General features: G+C 40.8%; 1 protein-coding gene across 1 annotated transcript; it reads right to left on the bottom strand.

Moving 5' to 3' along the window:
* Positions 1 to 1707: 1707 nt before the first annotated feature.
* LOC110979480 (lysophosphatidylserine lipase ABHD12-like) lies at positions 1708 to 19304 on the bottom strand. Its single transcript, XM_022235303.2, has 12 exons — positions 18898 to 19304; positions 17742 to 17872; positions 16160 to 16274; positions 15278 to 15394; positions 13446 to 13522; positions 11801 to 11930; positions 10422 to 10459; positions 9601 to 9680; positions 8791 to 8873; positions 7802 to 7880; positions 6693 to 6817; positions 1708 to 5254 (listed from the first exon to the last, which is right to left on the bottom strand). The coding sequence occupies exons 1-12, from the start codon at positions 19095 to 19097 to the stop codon at positions 5233 to 5235; spliced, it is 1197 nt and encodes a 398-aa protein (XP_022090995.2). The 5' UTR covers positions 19098 to 19304; the 3' UTR covers positions 1708 to 5232.
* Between the last annotated feature and the right edge of the window lie 1452 nt (positions 19305 to 20756).

Genomic DNA, 20756 nt, shown 5'->3' with positions numbered 1-20756 from the left:
TGACAATTATTGTCCACGCGTACAGCGGTACAACGTCCAAATCAGAGGCGGTGCCGGCGTAAAGCATCCTCAATTCTTCAACCTTAAGTTCAGTCTAACATATACATGTACCCAAATGCGATGATTCCATTGGCTTTGAACGTACGCATAAACTGGTGCTCTCCCACCAAGCATCACTGTCATCTACACTGTTAACAACAGAAAAGTTAATTTCTTCTCTCCGGAATCCTGTTTCATGAACACTGGAGTGTCAGAACTTCAGAAATGGCTTCAATGTTGAAGCAACTCGGCACATCAAGAGCGCGTAAAAAGGGATCGAGATGTTTCATGTCACAGAAACATGCTTGTAGAAATACAGTGGCACTGGAGCACGGTGACTTTGAACCGACCTCAATATCCAGATCACTGGAAATACAATGCGCAAGGCGATCAGCTCTTGTGGCCCCTGGCGCATGCCCACAGGCATTCGCCCCAATACCTACAAATCCAGCAACAATACCGGCTCAATCATCGGAACTAACAGCGTTCCAGCAATTTTTTTGCTTTGTTTTCAACTGACGGAAATTGTTGACAACGATGACTTGCGCACGTGAACTCGGTCGGCTTTGTTGCGGGCACGTCTTTTTCGGCCCACTAGAAAATACAACATGCCATGTGATACCGTGGGACGGGAAAAAGGGTATTTTTTTTCAGGGAAAACGATCTCGTAATTTATACATAAATCTGTTGACGATGATGGAAAGAAACGTCGCACTTGGCGGCAGTGTTGGACGTAATGAAAAAGACTACCTCATCCCTGGCAATCAAATCTAGTCCCAGACATGGCTTTGTCACATTGGGCAGCAAATTAAAACGGTCAATTAGTCCCATTTTACGATTAACAAGCGCCAGGGTAAAGAGTATAGCCGTGGGATATTCATTGCAAAAACACGAACTTGCTCAGTGCTGCTGAAGTGAATCCTTCAATATAAGAACGTCCAGGATGACATCGCCCCTTTAATAGACTTTTCTATGCCCCAATAGGAAGACCGCCTGGGGCGACGTGTGCACTGACCGAAATAGAAAGAATAGCTTCCGACATCAAAGGGGCCGGCGCGGCCCGAACACACACCGAACTAACCCAGATCATCCTTTCAATAGAAGAGGGGGAAAACAGAAAGAGCAAAATTGCTTTGGGATCGAAGATACACCTAGTGCACAAACCTTCATGGTTCAGAGAGTGCAGAAAAAGGTACACGTATGCGAAGGCATGTTCTCGGGTTCCTGGGAACCGTTCCCACAAGAGTGCCAGGTGAGCCCAACTAGACCGAGTTGTGGGTGCACTCGTTTGGGGCTACCTGCGGTTGCGACTGGTTCAACGACAGGAACACTGACGGAGAGCATCTTTACCAATAGCCACAGTGTGATATCTCTACACACAACCGATTCTTATGTTCAATTAAAACGCATGCGAAGTATCATTAGCCGAATTATGTAAGCGTTTCTCGCGCATTTGCCTCAAAATTAAAACAAAACAAGTGTATGCAACATCGAACAAGCCTATAACAATGAAACTCAAGACACGGAAGTGTAATTCCAAAAGAATGGGATTCTATTTCAGTCCCTTGTAATGGGAACTAGATGATTTGTCAAAGCGCTCCAACATTAAATCCGTAGAATTTGAAAGAGAAATCTTGGGAGTGGGCATTCATGAAGAAACACGATCAATGCCATTGGAACAAATTTTATTGTAATTAATTTGAGCTACAACACAACAGATATCATGTTAAAGAACCGTTTTTATCAAATCATTATTTATGTGTTTATACCTTCACAATGTCAGCATTTTCACCAAAATACTCTACGATCTGCTTATTTCTTTGTTGAAACCAAGTCTTAATAAAACTGCAATATAAAATAAAATGTCTGATGATAAACCAACCACACCATGCTTGCTGCCAGGCCAAAACGAATAATCAACTTTTGGCCACATCTCAGGACACTACAAGACTTTCAGGAAGACACCGTGACCATTACATGTCAATAAAACCCCTTCTTTGACTATGCAAACTCTTACAATTATCCATTAAATTGATCTGATGACAATAGTTTTTTATTTCATGGAATAGAGATATCCCATTTACTTTGGCATAAATGATTTTTTACCAATTTCTCGGCGTGTTATCGGTTCTCTTTGCTACACATAATGATGGTAGTTCGGATACTCAGTCAAAAAAGGTTTCCCTCAGGTCTAACTAAAATTGCCGAAATACTGTACTTCAATGTAGTTAATTCTGGTGGTTTTTTTTGAATAACTGTCGGATTTGCGGCTGGTACAAGAAGCTTATTTCCGTTAAGAGGGCAATCCACTTACTAGTATTTAAACAATTCCACATGCAAGCATCAAGAACTTGAATGGACACCGTAAATTACTTACACATTGCCCAAATAAAAGAGAAATGCCCTCATTTTTACACGTTTGATACAAAGAAATATTTGCAGAAACCTCTTTCAGTGTGAATTTCATTTTATGACCAATTTAAGCTATATCGGCACAAACTGCCATCCCACACAGCACTACAATCATTCAGGAATATAGTACAGCTGTAACTTACAATTAGTATAAAGTACCGTGTATGTGTAAGACTCTGCTATTGGGCTGTGTAAAACTGCATTGTTGTATGCATTGAAATGGCATACCAATTCAACTTGGCACACTGTGACATTACAGAAATAGAGTACATCAATTTGAAGGATACATTTCTGCAGCTGCACGAAGATGGCATAATAACACAGTGATTATTCTTGTGATTACAGACAGACATTGTACATATGCATTAGTATACATGAAGGCCCATTTTCAATTACATTTATATCCTAAGGTTCATTACACATGGCAGAGTTAAGATACACGTGTAGGCTACACACAGTGTAGAACACATGGCATCCAGACCCACAGAAGTCTAAAGTCCCAATTCAGTGACTTTTCTAGGACAAAAATATGACAATTCCCTCAACCTTTCATGCCATTTTACAGAGAAAACTTGTTTGGTGTTATGAACTAGAAGACTGCCGTAGCCCCCACAATAGACTGACAAGGACATAGCCTGTACATTTATCATTATCACGTTACCACATACCCATCTCAAGCAGCCAAGAAAAACTTGAAGTGAGCAGAGGGGGAGGCCTGCGCTTAGCATCTCGGGGGGAGGGGGGTTAAACAGGATTAGGGTATCGGATCAGCTCGTATCCCCCATACCGTAAGTGCAGGCTGGATGACTTTCGTGTGATGTTTTGCACTAGATTTGAATATTTTTAATGTATAGATTTTAACAGTTGAACCTCAAGAGGGCGCCAAAACAGTCCATCAGAGTCTTGTTCAAGTAGAGGGTGGCCAATTGTTTTTGTTGAGATAAACTGAGCGGCCAGTACACAACAATGCCACTTTTGCAAATTTTAAATTTTTCAGACATTTTTCCATACCAGTACACCTATCTTCGTATATGACTATGATTCCTTACCATTTTGGCTAAATAAATAGCTTTTGAATGCTCTAGCATACACTACAACTGGGTAACACCATGCACAATATTGTTCTGTTGAAGCAGCCAAAGACTTGTCTCAACAGGGCATCCGGACCACTAAGCGATCAAAGAGATTGTCAGCTTAGCTTCACTGTTCAAACTCGCTAACCCATTAAAATGCCGAGCAGCGTTGAAGTCCATATCACGGCATGTCAGTCAGAGCTCAAATCACAAGCTGATCACAACTCAGATTGCAAGTCTGATGGAGAAGCAAGTAACTGGCTGACAGACAAGTGAATGCCTTAACTGCAGTCGATCAAAACAGCTTGTGATGTAACGTGAGACCGGATGAGACCCATGGCTGGCTTGACTATCATTACAATAGACCAGCTAAGCCTTTTCACACAGGACAAACCTCAGGGTTGATGCAGGGTTGCAAACTGGCGACAATTCACACTTGAAAATTTCAACCCTGCACCAACCCTGAGACTGACTTCAACCTGGGTTGAACTCAACCCAGGTCTGGACCAGGGTTGAGGTTTTCAACCTTGGTTGAAACTTGTCATTGCTCACTTTCAGGTTGAACTCACCCCCCATAAGCTAAGTTTGCATGACACAAGTGTGAAGCAATGCTGGGTTGAATGTGAGGTTGAAAAATCTCATTTTTAACCCAGGGCGGACGTGGGTTCACCCAGGGTTGAGTTCAGCCCTGGTTGAGAGGCTGCAGCGTGAAAAGGCCTCCTGTTCTGTCTTATATGTACATGTAGATATGTATGTAATGTGTCACACAATTATCTGCAATGAACATTTAGTTCATTCTTGTACTCATTCTTTGGTTCCCAAAATAAAAAATAACCCGGCCTTCAATTCATTATGGCCAACTTGTGAACCAGGTTAATTCTGAGTAGTAAGCATATTTTGTATCTCATAGCACACCTATTTACATATGTATTTCAGCAATGACATTAGGGCTACGTGTATCCTCCAATGCAGTCTTAAAAATCTGATGCAAAGTCACTAAAATCATGACAACTGCCTTGAAGAAAAACATGTTACATTTTTTTTATCAATTTAAGTCTTCTTCCATAAAAATATGTTAGTTAAAAAGGTATTTATTACATGCATCAAAGTAAATTATTTCAATACACGATTTTTTACATTAACTTCTAACTTTCAAAAATTTGCATTGATTTGAGCTTATCCTTGCATTTGCTGTGCATTCAACTCATACACTGTATATGCTAAAAAACAACTGCATGCTTGAAATTTCCTGAGAAGCCAAACCAAAAGCCCTGATAAAACTCAAATAAAAATATAGCCTTGAATAGATAAAGCTGTGTTACCAGTCACTATCCCTACAAACTAATCACACTACAGCAAAATCCAAACCCTAAAAATCGCACCCTAATGAGAAAGCTACATAAAAAGGAAAGAAAATAATAAATGTGATAAAGCACACTGTGCCTCCCTTGTCCAGGAAAAAACTGTTTTCTTGACTCACATTGGGACTAACATGACCCTTTTTTTTCAGGCATGACACTGGCTAACTGTATGATCACTTTCCAGAAATTTTAACAGGGTTTAGACAGAAATATGAAAGCCCAAAATCTAGGAAGGACAATTTCCAAGTGCGAATGGGAAATACTTCAAACCCTGCATATGGAAGACGGATGTATTGCATTGTAAGTGCGTAAGTCACCTGGATAGCCTCCTGCCTGTTGCTGCAACTTCAGCACTGCTTCATGAAGTTCCTGATGAAACAAGAAAAAAAATAACTTCCTTGTAACTGTGCATTTTTATATGGCACATAAATATCTTTCCTTAAATTCCAGGTAAAGAGGGGCCAATTTTATAGAGCTGCTTAAGCACAAAATATTGCTTAAGCGCGAAAAACCTTGCTTGATAAATCAGGTAACAGCCAAAACTCCATGTGATGTATATTGTTTTGGAGTGGTATTTAGCGGTCTTTTGGTTAGCATGACAATCAGATAGAGTTTGAGCTGGTAACCTTCGTTTTTTTAAGCAAGGTTTTTTCACACTTAAGCAAATTTTGTGCTTAGGCAGCTCTATGAAAATGGCCCCTGATCAAGTACTGGAGAAGTTTACTTTATTTCTATGGCCCTAACTCAATCCACAGTCCAGTGATCTGCCTTACCGTCACCCTCACACATACTAAGGATTTGCGTGAGGGACCTTTGTCATACTAAAGTGCCCTGTTTGGGCCGTTCAGGACTACAAGAAATGCTATCTGCTTTGAGCAAGATCAAAAGAGGGGATGTTTGGAAGTAATATTGAGTGTCGTTTGGTAAGCACTCACCGCACAGGCGCACAAGTTTATACATGTTTGATGCGGAGCACGCTGAGTACGTGCAACGAATTTAGTCTGGAATATATGGTCTTTGTGTGCACGCCGAACGCATGCAAGAACCTGGTTGGAAAACTTAGTACCATCTGTGTTTGTTTTGCCGGTGAGGGTGCATTTCAGCTCAGGGTGGACAGAGACTTGTTGAAGAAGGCGTGTACATTTCACTGTATGAAGGGGACTCGTGGAGTTAATATAGGCCTGCTTTCATGAGAGTTGGAATTATTCAAAATAACATTAGATATATTCAAATGTTATTTATGCTATATATACTTATTAAACGCAACTCAGAAAATGTCTACATGCATTGACATCACTGAAGGATATTAAGGCCTTCCCCTTCAGTGTATACAGTGTTACATCATTCAAATGGTTGTAAGCACCTTTGCTCCACCAATAAAGCCATAATGCATCCATCTAAAATTGGAACTTTGATGTGTACAAACAATGACATGCACTGAGTGGAGGATATATTTTCCAGAACCGGTGGTCACGTGCCCATAATAAATATTTCTTAATGATCAAAACAATCTCAGCTCTTACCGGTACCTTGATGCTGTGATTTCAAAGAGTGAATGTCTAAATCAATCCCAGTAATCACCTCTACCCTCACAGACATCGATTTATGTCAGAATGGGCACAAACATATTGGTAACATGTCTTGCTCAATCTTCCAGTCTGGACTCAGACCCACATTCCGCAGGGTCAACATATAACCACTTGGATTCCAGACCACGATAGATCTCTACCTAGGACTTTCCAACTTCCAGCGCAGACAGTGGACAGAGATATAGGGTTAACCACTGAAGGGGACTGGCAAAGCTAACCTGACAACCGTGGGCAAGTCCGGGGAGTCCACAATGTGCCGGTGTCCAAAGCCGTCGTACCCAAAGGAGTGGAAAGTCACCATGGGTAGGGACTTGTCACGATGCTCAACACTGTAGTCATAGAGCTGAGAAAAAGACCAAACCAGACTTCATTATTTCTACCATGCACTTTAGATAATGTTCAGCCTTCTTGACAAAGTCTCTTATTGGCTTACTCCTTCTGAGATTGGCACTGCCGCCATGTTTGGTTTGAACACAGCTGCTTGTCCTTTCCTGTCTCACACAAGCTTACACTTGAATTTCTGTGGGATATTTCCCTTGTCCTTGTGTACTACAAAATGAGTGGGTGAAGCGTAGCTTCCAAATCACTCTTATTTCAACCAAATATCACTTATGTAAAATAATTCATTGCACGACAGATAAGTACACCTCCGAAATTCCTCCTTTTAGGTAAATTCTGAATATCAGTTTCGTGAAATTCTTGTGGGGTACCAATTTTAGTACCCTACAAGGGCAGTGCGTGTTCCCTGTGGGGTACTTCTTATTGTTCTAATACCCCATAAGGCACCATAAGACACACGCACAAACTTACACTGGTAGTATTGTACACGGCTGCGTGACGATATTTAGATCGGTGACTGTGAAGTATGAGGTTAATAGCGTCAATAAAAATCAGAATCAAATTTTCAAGGGAGACTGGAAAAATCTGTAGTTTCATAAGCCATTTAAAACCACCCATGTGACGAGTTCTTGAGGAATATTTATATCCATGTGCATATTGTTAAACTTGAGGCACCTGTACATTTAAGCAAATCACAGAAAGTAATAGCTTCTACTTCTACGTCAAATTAACATTAACATATTCAATAACTAAGTGTACAGACGAAGACCTCCGATACTCTGGATAAGCCCATAACAACTACTGATAATGTATTCATGAATTTAATTATTTCATTGTGTGGTTCAGAGAATTCAGCAAAGTTCCCACGCAAAACTGTCAAATGTCTCTGAGATTGAGCAAACCAAGACACACTGTCCTGCAACAAAAAGAGGGATCTTGAGTCCCCGTCTCTGGTCCTACAAAGGAAACACACAGACATGACACTCACTCTCTTGCCCAACTTGAAAGGGACGACAAAGTCATCTTCTGCATGGATGATGAGAATTGGGCAGCTGACTTCCAGGAGGCTAAACACAACAAAAAGCAATGAAAATTCAGAATTCTGGGACAAAACTGCAAACTGGGCACTGAGCACCCACTTCCGTACGCAGTGGAGGTGTGCGATCATTATCACAATTCAGAAGCGTAAGTATCTGCACGACACCAGCTACACATGTACATGTATTGATTTCACAAAACTTCACACAAATGGCCTGAACTCCCCTTGCTGCACATTTATATTGCATAAAGTGTGCGACAAGCTATAGCCAATTTGCCCAAGCCTGTGTCCTGTGCAATAATTCCTCACATGAATTACGCAACCTGTTTTTAGGAAACAGCACTGATTTGGCAAACAAAACAAAAAGGAACAATATTACTGACTACGAAACATCTAACTGTAATAATATCATGAACGTCCTCACTGCTAAACTCAACAATATCTGCAGCAGGACATGTATGGTTTATTTTGGAATTCATTAGATAGACCCATAAAACACTGGAGGATGATGTAAACCTACGATAACTTTCAACGACAGTTTCAACGAGTGTGCGCAAGTGCACTGTGGCAATAAATAGCCACAGTGCCAGCCAGTGGACGATGGGGTTAAATGGTAAACATTTCCCCAACTCTGTTTAGTACGCGTGCACAAGTCTATGAAGAGAGACCCTGTTTTCAACTTAAACCTGGCTGCAGTAAGTGGCCTGTGGCAGTAGGCAAATATCACTCAGTGGGAGGGTGTTGCAGAGTTACAGAAGATAAAGTTTCTGTGTGTTGCTTCACCCAGACGTCATGAAAAAAATACAACTGTCAAAGGTCAACATTACCGATGAGTAGGGGCCAGAGACAGTCTTTGGCAGCTGGGCATGATGAGTTGTAAAAAAAAAATCCCACCTGTGACCTAATTGGTAATGTTCCAGACAAGGGAAGGTTCTTACTTCTCCTGAGTGTTGAACATTGCCTCCTCTTGCTCGTAGGCCTTACTGACCATTGCCAAGAACCCTGGTAGGACCCACCATGGCTGTAGGGATAAACGTTGAAAGACTTGTTGGTTTAATAGTGTGCAACATGCTTAAATTTGAACCCTACCTAAGATCTAGCAGATTGAATTCCCAATTGACACGAAAGTTAGAATAACTTATTACCAACATGTCTATGGATAATTAAGAGATACCAAGTTTAATATTTTGATTATACAGTATGCATATTCATTAGTGATGTATATATAATTTATGCATATTTGAAATAAAACAATACTCCCCCGACTTGAAATAAAACACATGTAAATAAGGTATCCAGTGTTTACTTTGCTTTTCTTTGTTTACATTTGCATATCTCATGCAGAAAATTTGCATATATTATAATCAGACATTATGTTTATGCCTTATGTTTTTCATATTTTCCATTCCTTGGTATGTTTTGTTCAAAGGTTTCATGTATTGTTTGCTCTGGCATGATCATTAGATATGACATTCTTCACAAGGAGAAGGAAACAGACAACTAGATAGAAAAAAAGAATGCATTTCAATAAGTTTGCAGGACACATCCGTGTATACACGAGCACATGGAAAAAGTCTTAACTGCCACGTAACATCAACACGCTTTGTCTGCTTTTTTGCAAATTTGGTATCAAAACTTGCGTGGGACTTGAGAAAGTCTTGAAAGGAGAAATTGATATTTGCAGTGGTTTGAGAGTAGCAGCGAAATTCCCCCCCCCACCAGTCTGTACAGGGTTCAAGACTGCTTACCATGGTGAAGGGGTGGTTGATCATGGCATCATGCATGCTGTTGTAGGGAGACTCTAAGATTACACCGTGTGGGCACAAGCCTGCAAGATGACGTTATGGTACCAAGTTACATGAATGATATCTGAAGAAAAGCAAATCACTACATGTACATGGATCTCCACATAAAGATTACGATTCAAGAACATAAGCAAGAATGCTTATCCTTCAAGTCAATACAACTACATAAAGGAGACATTACAGCAGGGGTACCACGCTCACGTTTGTCATTATGAATTCTTAAGCTTGAGGCATGAATGCGATTTTATTCAGTCAAAACTCAAAATAAAAGTCATAACCCACTCCTTTTTCAAAAAGTGGAAGCACGGTTTCACATAGCAGTCGTCCCTTAATGTGACATCTGTCTCTGTGTGGACAGAGTCACTTAAAGTACACGTACAGTGTATGTGTGTAAGCACAGTGTATGAGCCCCGAACTGGACCAAGAGAAGGTGCAATTTTTATAAATTTTTATAAACTCCTCTCAAATGCAAGTAATAAACTGTATCTACCATACTGACCTTTTAAGAAACTATCAAACTTCATCACAACATACATATATGTTTATTTCAATCAAAATATTAAAGATTCTTTTATAAAGTTTTTATTTCCTTGCTCCAAGCATGAAGCTTTCACTACTTTCAGCATGAAGATTGCAAGAGGGTCCTTTCTCTTGTTCCAATCCAAAAATCGGAACATAATGGAATGCAACTACACAATATACACTAGCAACTGCAAAACTTGACATTTAGAAGGCAATGGAATCAAGGATTGTTTCCTTCATACCTGATTTGCACAGTCTTTTCACCATTGCACTTCCAATCCTGAGGATAAAGATCACAATCATTTTTAAAAGGGGTCATCTTAAAGCTCCATGTATACCCTAATGCATGGAGGGACGCAATGTACATAGGCCATTTGCCTATCAGTGAACAACGTGTGTTGAACGCACTCTGTGTGTACCCAATAGATGGATTTCACATTAGCGCCGTCTCCGCATATCCGAATCGAAACCGAGGCTCTCTGTGTTGAACTTGCGCGCGCCCGCGGAGTCGACATAGTACATGCAGTATCCGGTTCGTAAGTGTGATACCACTTCAGTTTAAACCACGCCCACTGCACAAGATACACACCCATCGCAGGTACGTTAGTTCGCGGTAAATTGCCATTTTTTTTCTTTTGATTTCACGTGTCGAGTCATTGTGAAAGACTCTGCAACAAAAATCTGCAGCCTGAAAAATCTGAATTTAACATACCTTTATGTATTTTGTATCTTGACTTTTTACTTTCAATCATCTGATCGTATTAGGAATTGAAGCTGACACATCCAGCCTCGTTTTCAAACGCGGAGGTGCGCAGATCGACGCTAAAAGCATCGTATTGGGATCCCTCTATTATGTGTTCCACTCTGTCACAACTCTGTAACTGGGTAATTCCAGAAATTAGGGGGCCATTTTTTTTTTTCGTGTCACTGTCACATCTCACATATGATTTTTTAAGTTCAGAACACATTTTCTAATTTCCAAAAGTGGTAAATTAATGCAAATTTACCTGCCAAACAAATAGTAATAGTTTGAAATCAATTCTGGTGATATTTCCATGTCAAAATATAAGGCATGATGCATGATGGGACACGAAAATGTCACACTTTTGGAGCCCTAATTATTTCTGGAATTACCCAACTGCTGTTTTTCATATGTCTTAGTTTTTTGGCTTCAGTTTCATCCAAATCTGAACGAATCATTCTCCTGCTAAGCTCTAAACTACTTGGCAGGGAATGGCCCAAAGTGTGCTTGACTTGCCTTGAAGTGACCGACAACGGAAATTACTCAAGAATGACTCAACTGTAACCCTGACCAGTGGCCTTTTCCTCCTAAATCTGGACGTCCTCCCAATTTCATTTTGGTAACTGCTCTCTTCGACCAGGACCTATTACTAGTCTGTGTATCACCCATTCTACTTGGCCGTGAACTCCATACAAACGTGTAATACATGTACATGCGTGCATGTAATTTTGTCACATTTTTAGCATACTTTTACCATATTAGGTATACAACATTGGAAAGTTTTTTCTGCTTAATCCAAAAATACCAATATTTCAATTTTCGGAAGTTCCAACTTTCAGCTCATTTGTCACATTTGTTGAGAGACAATGAGGCTCCTACCCACTACCCATGGAGTGCCCCCAGACATAGATGGGCGCATCCTTGCTTCTCTCCTCCACCCATCTGTAGGCAGACTCAGCATCATTCACCACTCCCTCTGCCGTAGGCCAGCCACTGGAATCACCAAAACCTGGGGGAAGAAACCGGCAAAAGAATAAAGAGACAATAATGAGAACGGTCACGGTACAAATAACTGGCTATCGCTTTATCTCACATTAAGATTTTACAAATCACCACATGCCATGTGTGTACATGGACTAGTAGCCATGGTGATGGTTTGCAGGAGGTCCCCCCTCAAAAAATGTAGGCGGCTGTAGACAAAGTTAATGTACATGTGTGGTCTGTCAAGATATTTGTGGCCCACTCTAAAAAAGAGGAAAATGTCACAAAAACAACTCCTGTATGGCTGAAAAGCCCACAATGTACATGTAAGCTTCCATGTGACTCGTTTGGCATACCGCAGAGCTCAACAGCCCATTCCTTAACCCTAACCTTCCCCAACCACACAGAATTAACCAGTAGTAAAGTGTTTAATTCTGTGGGGATAGGTCTGGTAGGCCCATAATAGCTGGCTTTTGCATGGGTTTGGCATACCTCAGAAAAACAAAGTCCAACAGCCTCTGTGCACAAAGGTTAGGGCCAGCAACCCTGGGCGGTTAGGGTTAATGGAGTTATGACTTCTTTCCCCCACATTACTTAGTTCACTGTAACACAAATAGAAAGAGCACGCTTTGAAAAAGTTGAGTGTGATACAGACTCAAGCTTGGAGGACTAACCTCCTGGTGACCTACATGTACATGTTCCTTTCGAACATTTTTGTTCATTAAACGTGCGATCACAGATGTCACAGTAGTTCTGACAAGTACCAAATATTGACATTCACATCTGCTTTCAGTGGGTCATCAAACAGGACAGTATAGTGGGACTTCTATCACCTTTTCTTGGAGTGAGTCAAATACAATAGATTGGCACCAAGTCACTTTCTGTCTCCCCCAATTATTTCTGGTATAATATCTCCTCCTTTGAAAACAAACTTTGTGCCACTTGTCGAAGGTTTTCATTGCTTACATACAGATTAAATCCAGATATTTTGCGCACCCAGTACAATTTTCGTCCAATAGCAACAGTGCCTTCAACGACATTTGGTTCATAAGCCAATTATTTTTGGATAGGGTTTTACTTGCGTACAAAAACCCATATGATCTGACTTAACTTCACATGATAATTCCATTAGTACACTGACTTTCATATTGGAAGGAATGTTCACAATGATACATACTGTTCTATCACATGTTGGCCGAACCGGTAAGCTGACATATGTACAAACTCTAGTGCTGTTTCTAAGTTCAAAGTGTCCCTCTATATCAGAGTTTTAAATGGGTTGCCATGGTAACAGACTGACACCATTCCCTTTTGGGGGTATAACGTGGAATACAAACTAACTTAAGTTGGCAAATAAAATAACCAAACATGAAATATATGTACATTATAGAGACAGGACCTTGCTATCTGTTGATGTTGGCTGCTTACCGACATCACTGCCTTCAGGACAGTAACCAACATGATCAGTTTCTGTAAACAAAAAACCTTATAACCCTGGATGGCTGTAAATACAAAAGTCAGTTTTGTATCCCAATGCACGTACCTCGGTAGTCTAAGGCCACGACGTGGAAGTCCATTCCTGTCAAAAGTCTGTACAACAGCAGACGATGATCTGCAGCTCTGGAGGGGCAAGAGGTATTCTCAGAATTAGCAAAACAACACTTTCCCAAAATCCAAAACAGGGATGAAACTTTTTGGAACCATTACTCGGTGAAATTGGAATGATTTCAGACGGTGGGAATACAAGTACATCTTATAAGTTGTTTTTAAGGAAACGAAAATGGAGCAGTTTATTTTGTGGAGCAAAAATCTCTTTTGACTACTATGTGTTTGAACAAACATGCAAAGTAACATACATTGTACATGTACAGTATGCCAAAGGTTGTAGCCCTGTTAAGCACTGATAAGCAGTGTTAACATAAAAGACTGCAATAAATGCAATGTATTTCAGCCTTTTTAACGTGACGTCGATTTGAGCCAGTTCAAATCACACTGAAAGCTGTATACATGTATAGCCGATCCTCTGTCACCAAGTAACTGCTCAAACCATATCAAACTAATGTCAACATCAGAGAAAATACTTTCTTTTTCAATGCAGTTTAATGTGCATACAGTCAAGTACTGTGAGTAAATCCATTGTGATGTCAAGTGTACATACACAGCACGCATTGAAGACCTCAGGAACTCATTCCAGGGGCAATGAACTGTTGACCATGAGGCCTTGACAGCAGGGAAATGGCCAATGCACGCGTCATCAACATGCAACTGTCAGTCAGAGACTGCCAATTTGACCCCTCATCCAAATTTAGTATCAATTTCACTTTCAAGGACAACTGTTTTTCCCAGGATTTTTCAGAATTTTCCATGACTATGAGAATCCTGTCAAGTGAGAACTTGTACATACATGTAGCACGCAGTGCAGACACCATCGAGTCATCTGAGGATACTCTATGCAGTCTTATTTGTTGCTACATTTTTAGGACACACATGTAAGTATAACACTTGGAAATACTCAGCCAAGTAACTTTTCTTCTCAAATGGTAATTCTTACGACACTCTGATAGTCTGCAGCCTTTAACTTATTTTGTAATCTTACGTACATTTACCAGCCAATGTCTGGGGTTTCCACACCATTTCACACCTAAACAGTTCAACATTTAGCAGTAAGCCTGGTATGGAAAGTACTTGACAACAGCACAGCTGTGTTACATGCATGGTCAGCTCTTCTGTATGTCACGGTCAGTCACCAGCAAGTGGCTGCTAAAACTATAGTTGACGGTCAGTACAAAAGTAAAATAATCATTCACAGAGTGTTCGAAATCCCACGCTGCTGTCAGAACACCAGCTAATAATAGATGGACAACTAAATACTACATGAAAAAACAACCCTTTTCAAGGACAACTGTACATTTTCAGCGAACTTGGGATACATAAAACAGGGTGCCGGCAAAGGACAATTGAATTCCATGACTTTCCATGACCAAATTATGAAAATTTACGACCCAATAATGCAATTTCTTGAACCATTTGGACTTTAATGTAGCAAATAGATTCATGCATTTTATGCACTTATTTCTGATGATAGAAATCACACACAGTGTTGGAAAACTTCCACGACTTTTCCATGACTTTTGTCATTTTTCAAAAATTCCATGACTTTTCCAGGCCACAGGAACCCTGATAAAACATCAACAGAAGGGTGATTCTTCCACACATTTTGGCTGTCCATGCTAACTGGAGCCAAAATGAGAGTGGTCTTTGCCGGTGCATACACTTTTCTGAGTACGGACCCACTCTCCTGCACCAATGATCACAGAAAAAAAAGCACCCCATAAAATAGCAATTTGTGGTACTTTCGATCAATGCACTTGTTACCTGGATCCTGCATTGCCATGGAGATAGAGAATTATCGGTTTGCCATCTCCCAGTGCTGCATCAAATTGACTGTTGTGGTGTATACTGTCAGTTTGAAGGGATCGAGGTAACATTTGCCTAAGGAAAAATGGAAAGAGAAAAAAAGAAAACACAACTGCATTGTTGCTGCTGAAGGTATAATTGGAAACTGCCAAACTGTTGAATTGTCAAGACAGAAGGGTAAATCAAAATATATGTAAAATGTTTACCTCAGGAGATGAAAATTACAGCAAAATACTGGGTTCTGCCCTTCATCAACATATTAAAGGAGGCCAACATGTATACGTACTATACATGGAGAAGGTACATTGTATTTACTCAGTACCAGGAGCTTTGAGAAAAAATCAATAAGAATATACGTACATACATGTACAGTACATACATCCAAGTGGGACTCCAACCCTTCAACTGCTTACAACCGCTGGTGCAAATGTCCTACCCATAATTGCTTGACTGAGCTTAGTTGGCTAGCTGGTTGAATTTGGTGACTTGTCGATTAGAGCGTGGGTTGCTGTCAGCCGGCCATGCAACGTTAGCAAGCACTGTGGTCATGTAGTTCAGTTTGAGAACTACAAGTAACTCAGCAAACTTGTAAATTAGTTATTTCTCACGAACTCTCGGCCAACACTGGGCAAAAAGCAGTGCTTACTGTGTACACAGGCAGGAGGCAAAACAAACTGCTACAAAGCCACAGAAGGTTTAATCCGGTGCAACGTTTAGCAGTTGGTAGTACTGGAACACCTGTGCAACTGTATGTACATTTGTATGTGCACATGTGGCTAAGCTAAAACCTACCTTCATCAAAACAACTACTGTCCAGATTAAAATGTCTGGAAAGCTTACCACAGGCCCAACTGGATGCCGGCGTCATGGGGTATAGTGCCTATGTGAACATTTCTGGCCCCTGTGATGTGCTGCTTCTCGGGGTATTGCAAAGAAGGTGACAGGGGGTTCTTGACTGGTAAGAAACACAAAAACGGTGGGTTGTTAAAGGTGAGTTACTACTAACACAAACGCCTTCTAATTTAAATTGAAGTAGCCACTCAGAAATACATGTACACGTTTGGCACATACATGTACATGTACATGTACACCAGTGTGTACCAGCTTGGTCATAGCTGTGGCTCTGAGAACTGTTACAGTAAAGTAGTCTTATGAGACAAACCTCAGGCAAGTACAAGCACAAGTAGAGTGCCTGAAGATTTGACATACATGTATGTACGAGCACATTGTATGTAGTGTAAGATCTGACCAACATGTACGGTATGTACTTAGTACGTACATGTAATACCAGTCCAACCATCGGGCTGCACAGAAACATTCCAGTCATCACTGCATGGATTCCCTTCATTGCTTTGAAACAGCCATTATATGCCTGCGTGTTTGTGTACGTGGCATATGAAAACAGGGTAGGAATTTTTGGGGGGGAGGGGAGCTCTTCGTTTGTTCTGATTCAGGGTGCAGCTACATGTAAATGTAATTGGTTAAAAATAACAACAGCCAGACAGGTCAAGTGGCATTCATTTCCAAAGGAATAACTGACACTTTAATTAAAGGGTTCTCAATGTAGTTGCACCCTGGTCATGCTGGTTGAACCTGTATGCACTAAATTAAAACTACATGTACACTTCTTTTTTGTTTCCCATTTCACACTTTCCCAAACTTTACTCCCAAATTGTTTTTTTTGCCCATGCCTAGATAAACCCTCTCAACATGCTCAGTGAACAACTCAAAATTATCGCTCCTCAGTCTGATGTACCATAATAACTTGGCAAGACGTTGTCCAGATCTGATTAGCTGATGCTCCAGTCATGTCTAATTACTCCAATCATTGGACAGCACATTTAACCCTAACCCCCAAGGGTGTATGTCAAATCGTATTGAAATTGGAGGATTTGGGACTGTTGGGGTTAATTGTTGGTCCAGTGAATAGCAAGCATGTCTTCAGATGACATGTTATGCCCCCCCCCACCGGGTTGCATCCCCACTTCCCCCTTATCGTTTTTGTTCAGTTATCCCCCAAACTGAGACTTTTCTTCCTTTATTATTGTTAAACTGACACAAAATTTAATTACACAGACTGACAGAAGAGCCTTTTCCTTTTTTTTTTCTGAATCATGGCTCTGGTGGAATTTTTAAGGGGAAAAAGTCTTAAATTGTAAAATGGTCTGATCCAATCTAATGAATATGCATTCACAACGACTATGTTGGTGCAAAACCAGACCAAGACTTGTCACGGCAAGAATTTCTAGAGCAAAAAAAAAAAAAAGTTAAGTGTTACGCATGTGCCCAGCAAAATATCGTTCAGGCCTGGTTGTGTTTGCAGCAAACCGCTACATGTAAATATCCACTGCCTAAATTTCAATCCCTCTTTCGACTTTACTTCAATCCACTGAAATATAAAAATTAATTACTTGTCACTCACCCAGGCAAAGGTAAAGAAACTGCTTAGTTATGAAAGGTACGATAGGGGCTAACACTGGTACCAGAATATATACGCACACACAGCACAACGCTGACGTCTTGACAGCCATCTTCCATGACAGTGGTTTTGACCTGTGGAGCATAAAGTCAACATGTACATGTAACTGCGCACACAATACATGACATACTGTACATGTACATACATACGTGCATGTGTACATAAATCATTACAGGTAGGTCTTCCCTATGTATAAATACACATGACGTTTTGGGTAGTCGTCAGGTCCCTAATTTTGCCACCTTTTGTCAATAAGTCTGGTCGGTTATCACAGTACATGTAGGCCTAGTAACATGCGAGACCACATAATACCCAGGTCCTTAAGTGTGCCACCTATTGTCAAATCTCATTGGTTTTCACATTAAGTGGTGAAATACATGTAAGGGACCTGGCGACTATACATCACGCACGTTAAGTCACAAAATAAGGCCGGGCTACTCGTACACTGTCATGGGCTTCGGACCATCTACCGGCATGCTAGGACTGAGCATTATGAGATGATGATATAGGCCTACTGCTGTTATGTCCCAACTATAGTTGGGCCCATCCCAACTAGAGTGCTATATTGGCCGGCCCAACTACAGCACAGAGGTCCATTGTGCATGCGTCCAGCATGTGCAATTGCTAGACCCGTAAACAGGGCCCAATGAATACTCCTCCATCGTACATGTATACGACAGAAGAGTATTCGTTGGGCCCTGTTTACAGGTCTAGTGCCAATGCTAAAGTCGTATTGTTTACAGTGTCATGTCACAGAAGAAGTGTAATATTTTAGATGAATTGTGTCATATGTAAGATGAATAAACTTGGATGAGGTTGAGAAAATTTCTATAGAAATTGGTCAACTTCTAGCCCCACTAGTGTGGCACGGATTCTCACTCCCGATCTATCCTTAAGGATAAATCGGGAGTGATCCGTGCCACACTAGTGGGGCTAGTCAACTGCGGCACTACAGTTGTTCGGGCGTAGCCTAAACGGTAAACACCGCTGGTAGTGGTATCGCTAGCGGTAATCATGTTAAAAAGGCACATGCTTAAGTTATAATAAGCAGGGTCAAGGCAAAGATACCCAAGCTTAAAATTACTTAGGGTACATGTACCTGCCATTGCCAGTAGTACATGGGCTCTTCAAACCCGCGTTCTCTCTCGCCACTGTCGAGACAAGAGGGGGAGATGTACATGTAGCTACATGTGTGCGTAAGCCGGTGCCTTTCCTGCGCACCGTCACGGCCGTGGAGTTGCCGTTGCTAGCCTCACCGTTTGATGTGTGTTTCACAAGATTTCTCCGTTTAGGAGCCATTGTTGACAGTTAAAAAACGACAGATTGTCTGTATCATAGGCATGAGATCCAGGGTGTGTCCCAGCACTATGAGTATAACACCATGGAGATTTAAAAACAGAAATTAGGTGGAAGTGATTCAAATCAAATACGCCGGTCGTGCCGCGCCGGCAGGTATATATACAGTACATCCGGTTGGGCAGACGTGCACGGACGGTACGGGCGTACTGCTGCAGACCAAAGATAGTAAAGCGCCGTCTTTGCTGCCGATATGGCGATATGCCTGAATAACATTTTCACCGTCGGAGTTGAAGTGCACCCTCACCGGCAGAAGAGGGACAGGCTGATGGGAATTTTTTTCAACTGAGCTCTTGCACGTGTGTTGGTGGTGATATGTACATGTACATAATACTGTATGTACATGTACACTGATAAAATAATGACTCAAAATACGTGTGAGATATTTCCTGGCCAAATTGCTTTATTTCAACTGAAAAATTGAGGGGAAAATATCAATGTGAGACCGAGCGAAGAATTTTGCACGCCAATGTACACGACGACCAAATCGTAAACTTCTATACATGTACTTGTAATTGTATTAATCTCCATTTTGACATGTCTTTCTTATCCATCTCGCATTTACTTATAAATGCTCCAGTTTTCCCATTTTCTGTTTTACTCCCTTTGCAGCAATGGCAAAGAGTGAAAAACTCACTCTCATACAAGGGCCAGTGCCCTACAGGGACCTAAATTCATTCCAAAAGAGCGAGAACCACTCCCAAACAGTGAAATATCACTCCAAAAGTGAAGCCATGTGGCGGACAACTCTTTGCAAGTTGTCCCTTATAATGGCTCCCCGGAAGAGTAGAAATTTCATTTTTTTGGAGTGGTTCTCACCCTGTCTGGAGTGGTTCCATAAAGCATTCACTCTTTTTGAGATTGGGTTTTCATCATTTTGTCTTTAGAGTTTGTTTCACATTAATTTTATTGCCGTTCTATTATTTTACGTACGTTTCATTGCATAATATCAGTTTAAACATAAAAGCCAGAAGCACAGAGGATGATACAGCACCCTCGCCTTCACCTCAGGTTACACTAACAGTGGGACAAACCATCTAATAATTACAAAAGAGCGAACTTAAGGACTAGACTAGGGTAAAAACCCCTCTAAATTATGAGTGAACAAGACATAATGTCATTAGAAACTGTAAAGTGTCAATGGAAAGTGATTCCAGATGTGAATTTTACTCGAATACAGTGTACAATATCGAGTCCCAAGTTTCAGTCGGGGAATTTCATTCGAATAAATTCCTAAACATTTATTAACATTAGCGCTACTTACAAATGGGTGAATCATGCTAACCAACGAGTGTGGTCCACTCCAGGAAAACCCGAAATGGGGATCCATTCTCTGAAGGCAAAAAGAGTGAAAAAGTCACTCTATAAGTGTGAGTCCTCTATGAAAACTACTCCAATGGAGTAGAAAACACTCAAAAAAGATTTTAAAATACTCAGAATGAAATCAAGCCAAAAAAGAGCACAATTTCCACGCTTCCAAGGAGCCATGATGACAACTTGAAAAAAAGATCTTCCTTTATTATTGCCAGTTGCGTAACTAGGGATATTATTATACCATGGAGCACGAACAGATGTCATGCTCTATGGTTAAACTACATCTAA

The sequence above is a fragment of the Acanthaster planci genome, linkage group LG01 (assembly GCF_054643075.1).
Source record: "Acanthaster planci isolate LZ-2023a linkage group LG01, COTS_SCS, whole genome shotgun sequence".
Classification (NCBI taxonomy): Eukaryota; Metazoa; Echinodermata; class Asteroidea; order Valvatida; family Acanthasteridae; genus Acanthaster; species Acanthaster planci.
The sequence above is the reverse complement of the archived record's forward strand: the minus strand, read 5'-3'. Positions and strand labels throughout refer to the sequence as shown.

Excerpts from the sequence above, each read along its gene's own strand:
- LOC110979480 (XM_022235303.2), bottom strand. The coding sequence starts at position 19,097 with ATGGCTCCTAAACGGAGAAATCTTGTGAAACACACATCAAACGGTGAG. Across the intron at positions 15,395-16,159 it reads GGCATCCAGTTGGGCCTGTG|GCAAATGTTACCTCGATCCC; the intron begins GTAAGCTTTCCA and ends ATTTTTCCTTAG. Across the intron at positions 11,931-13,445 it reads CGTGGCCTTAGACTACCGAG|GTTTTGGTGATTCCAGTGGC; the intron begins GTACGTGCATTG and ends TTCTTCCCCCAG.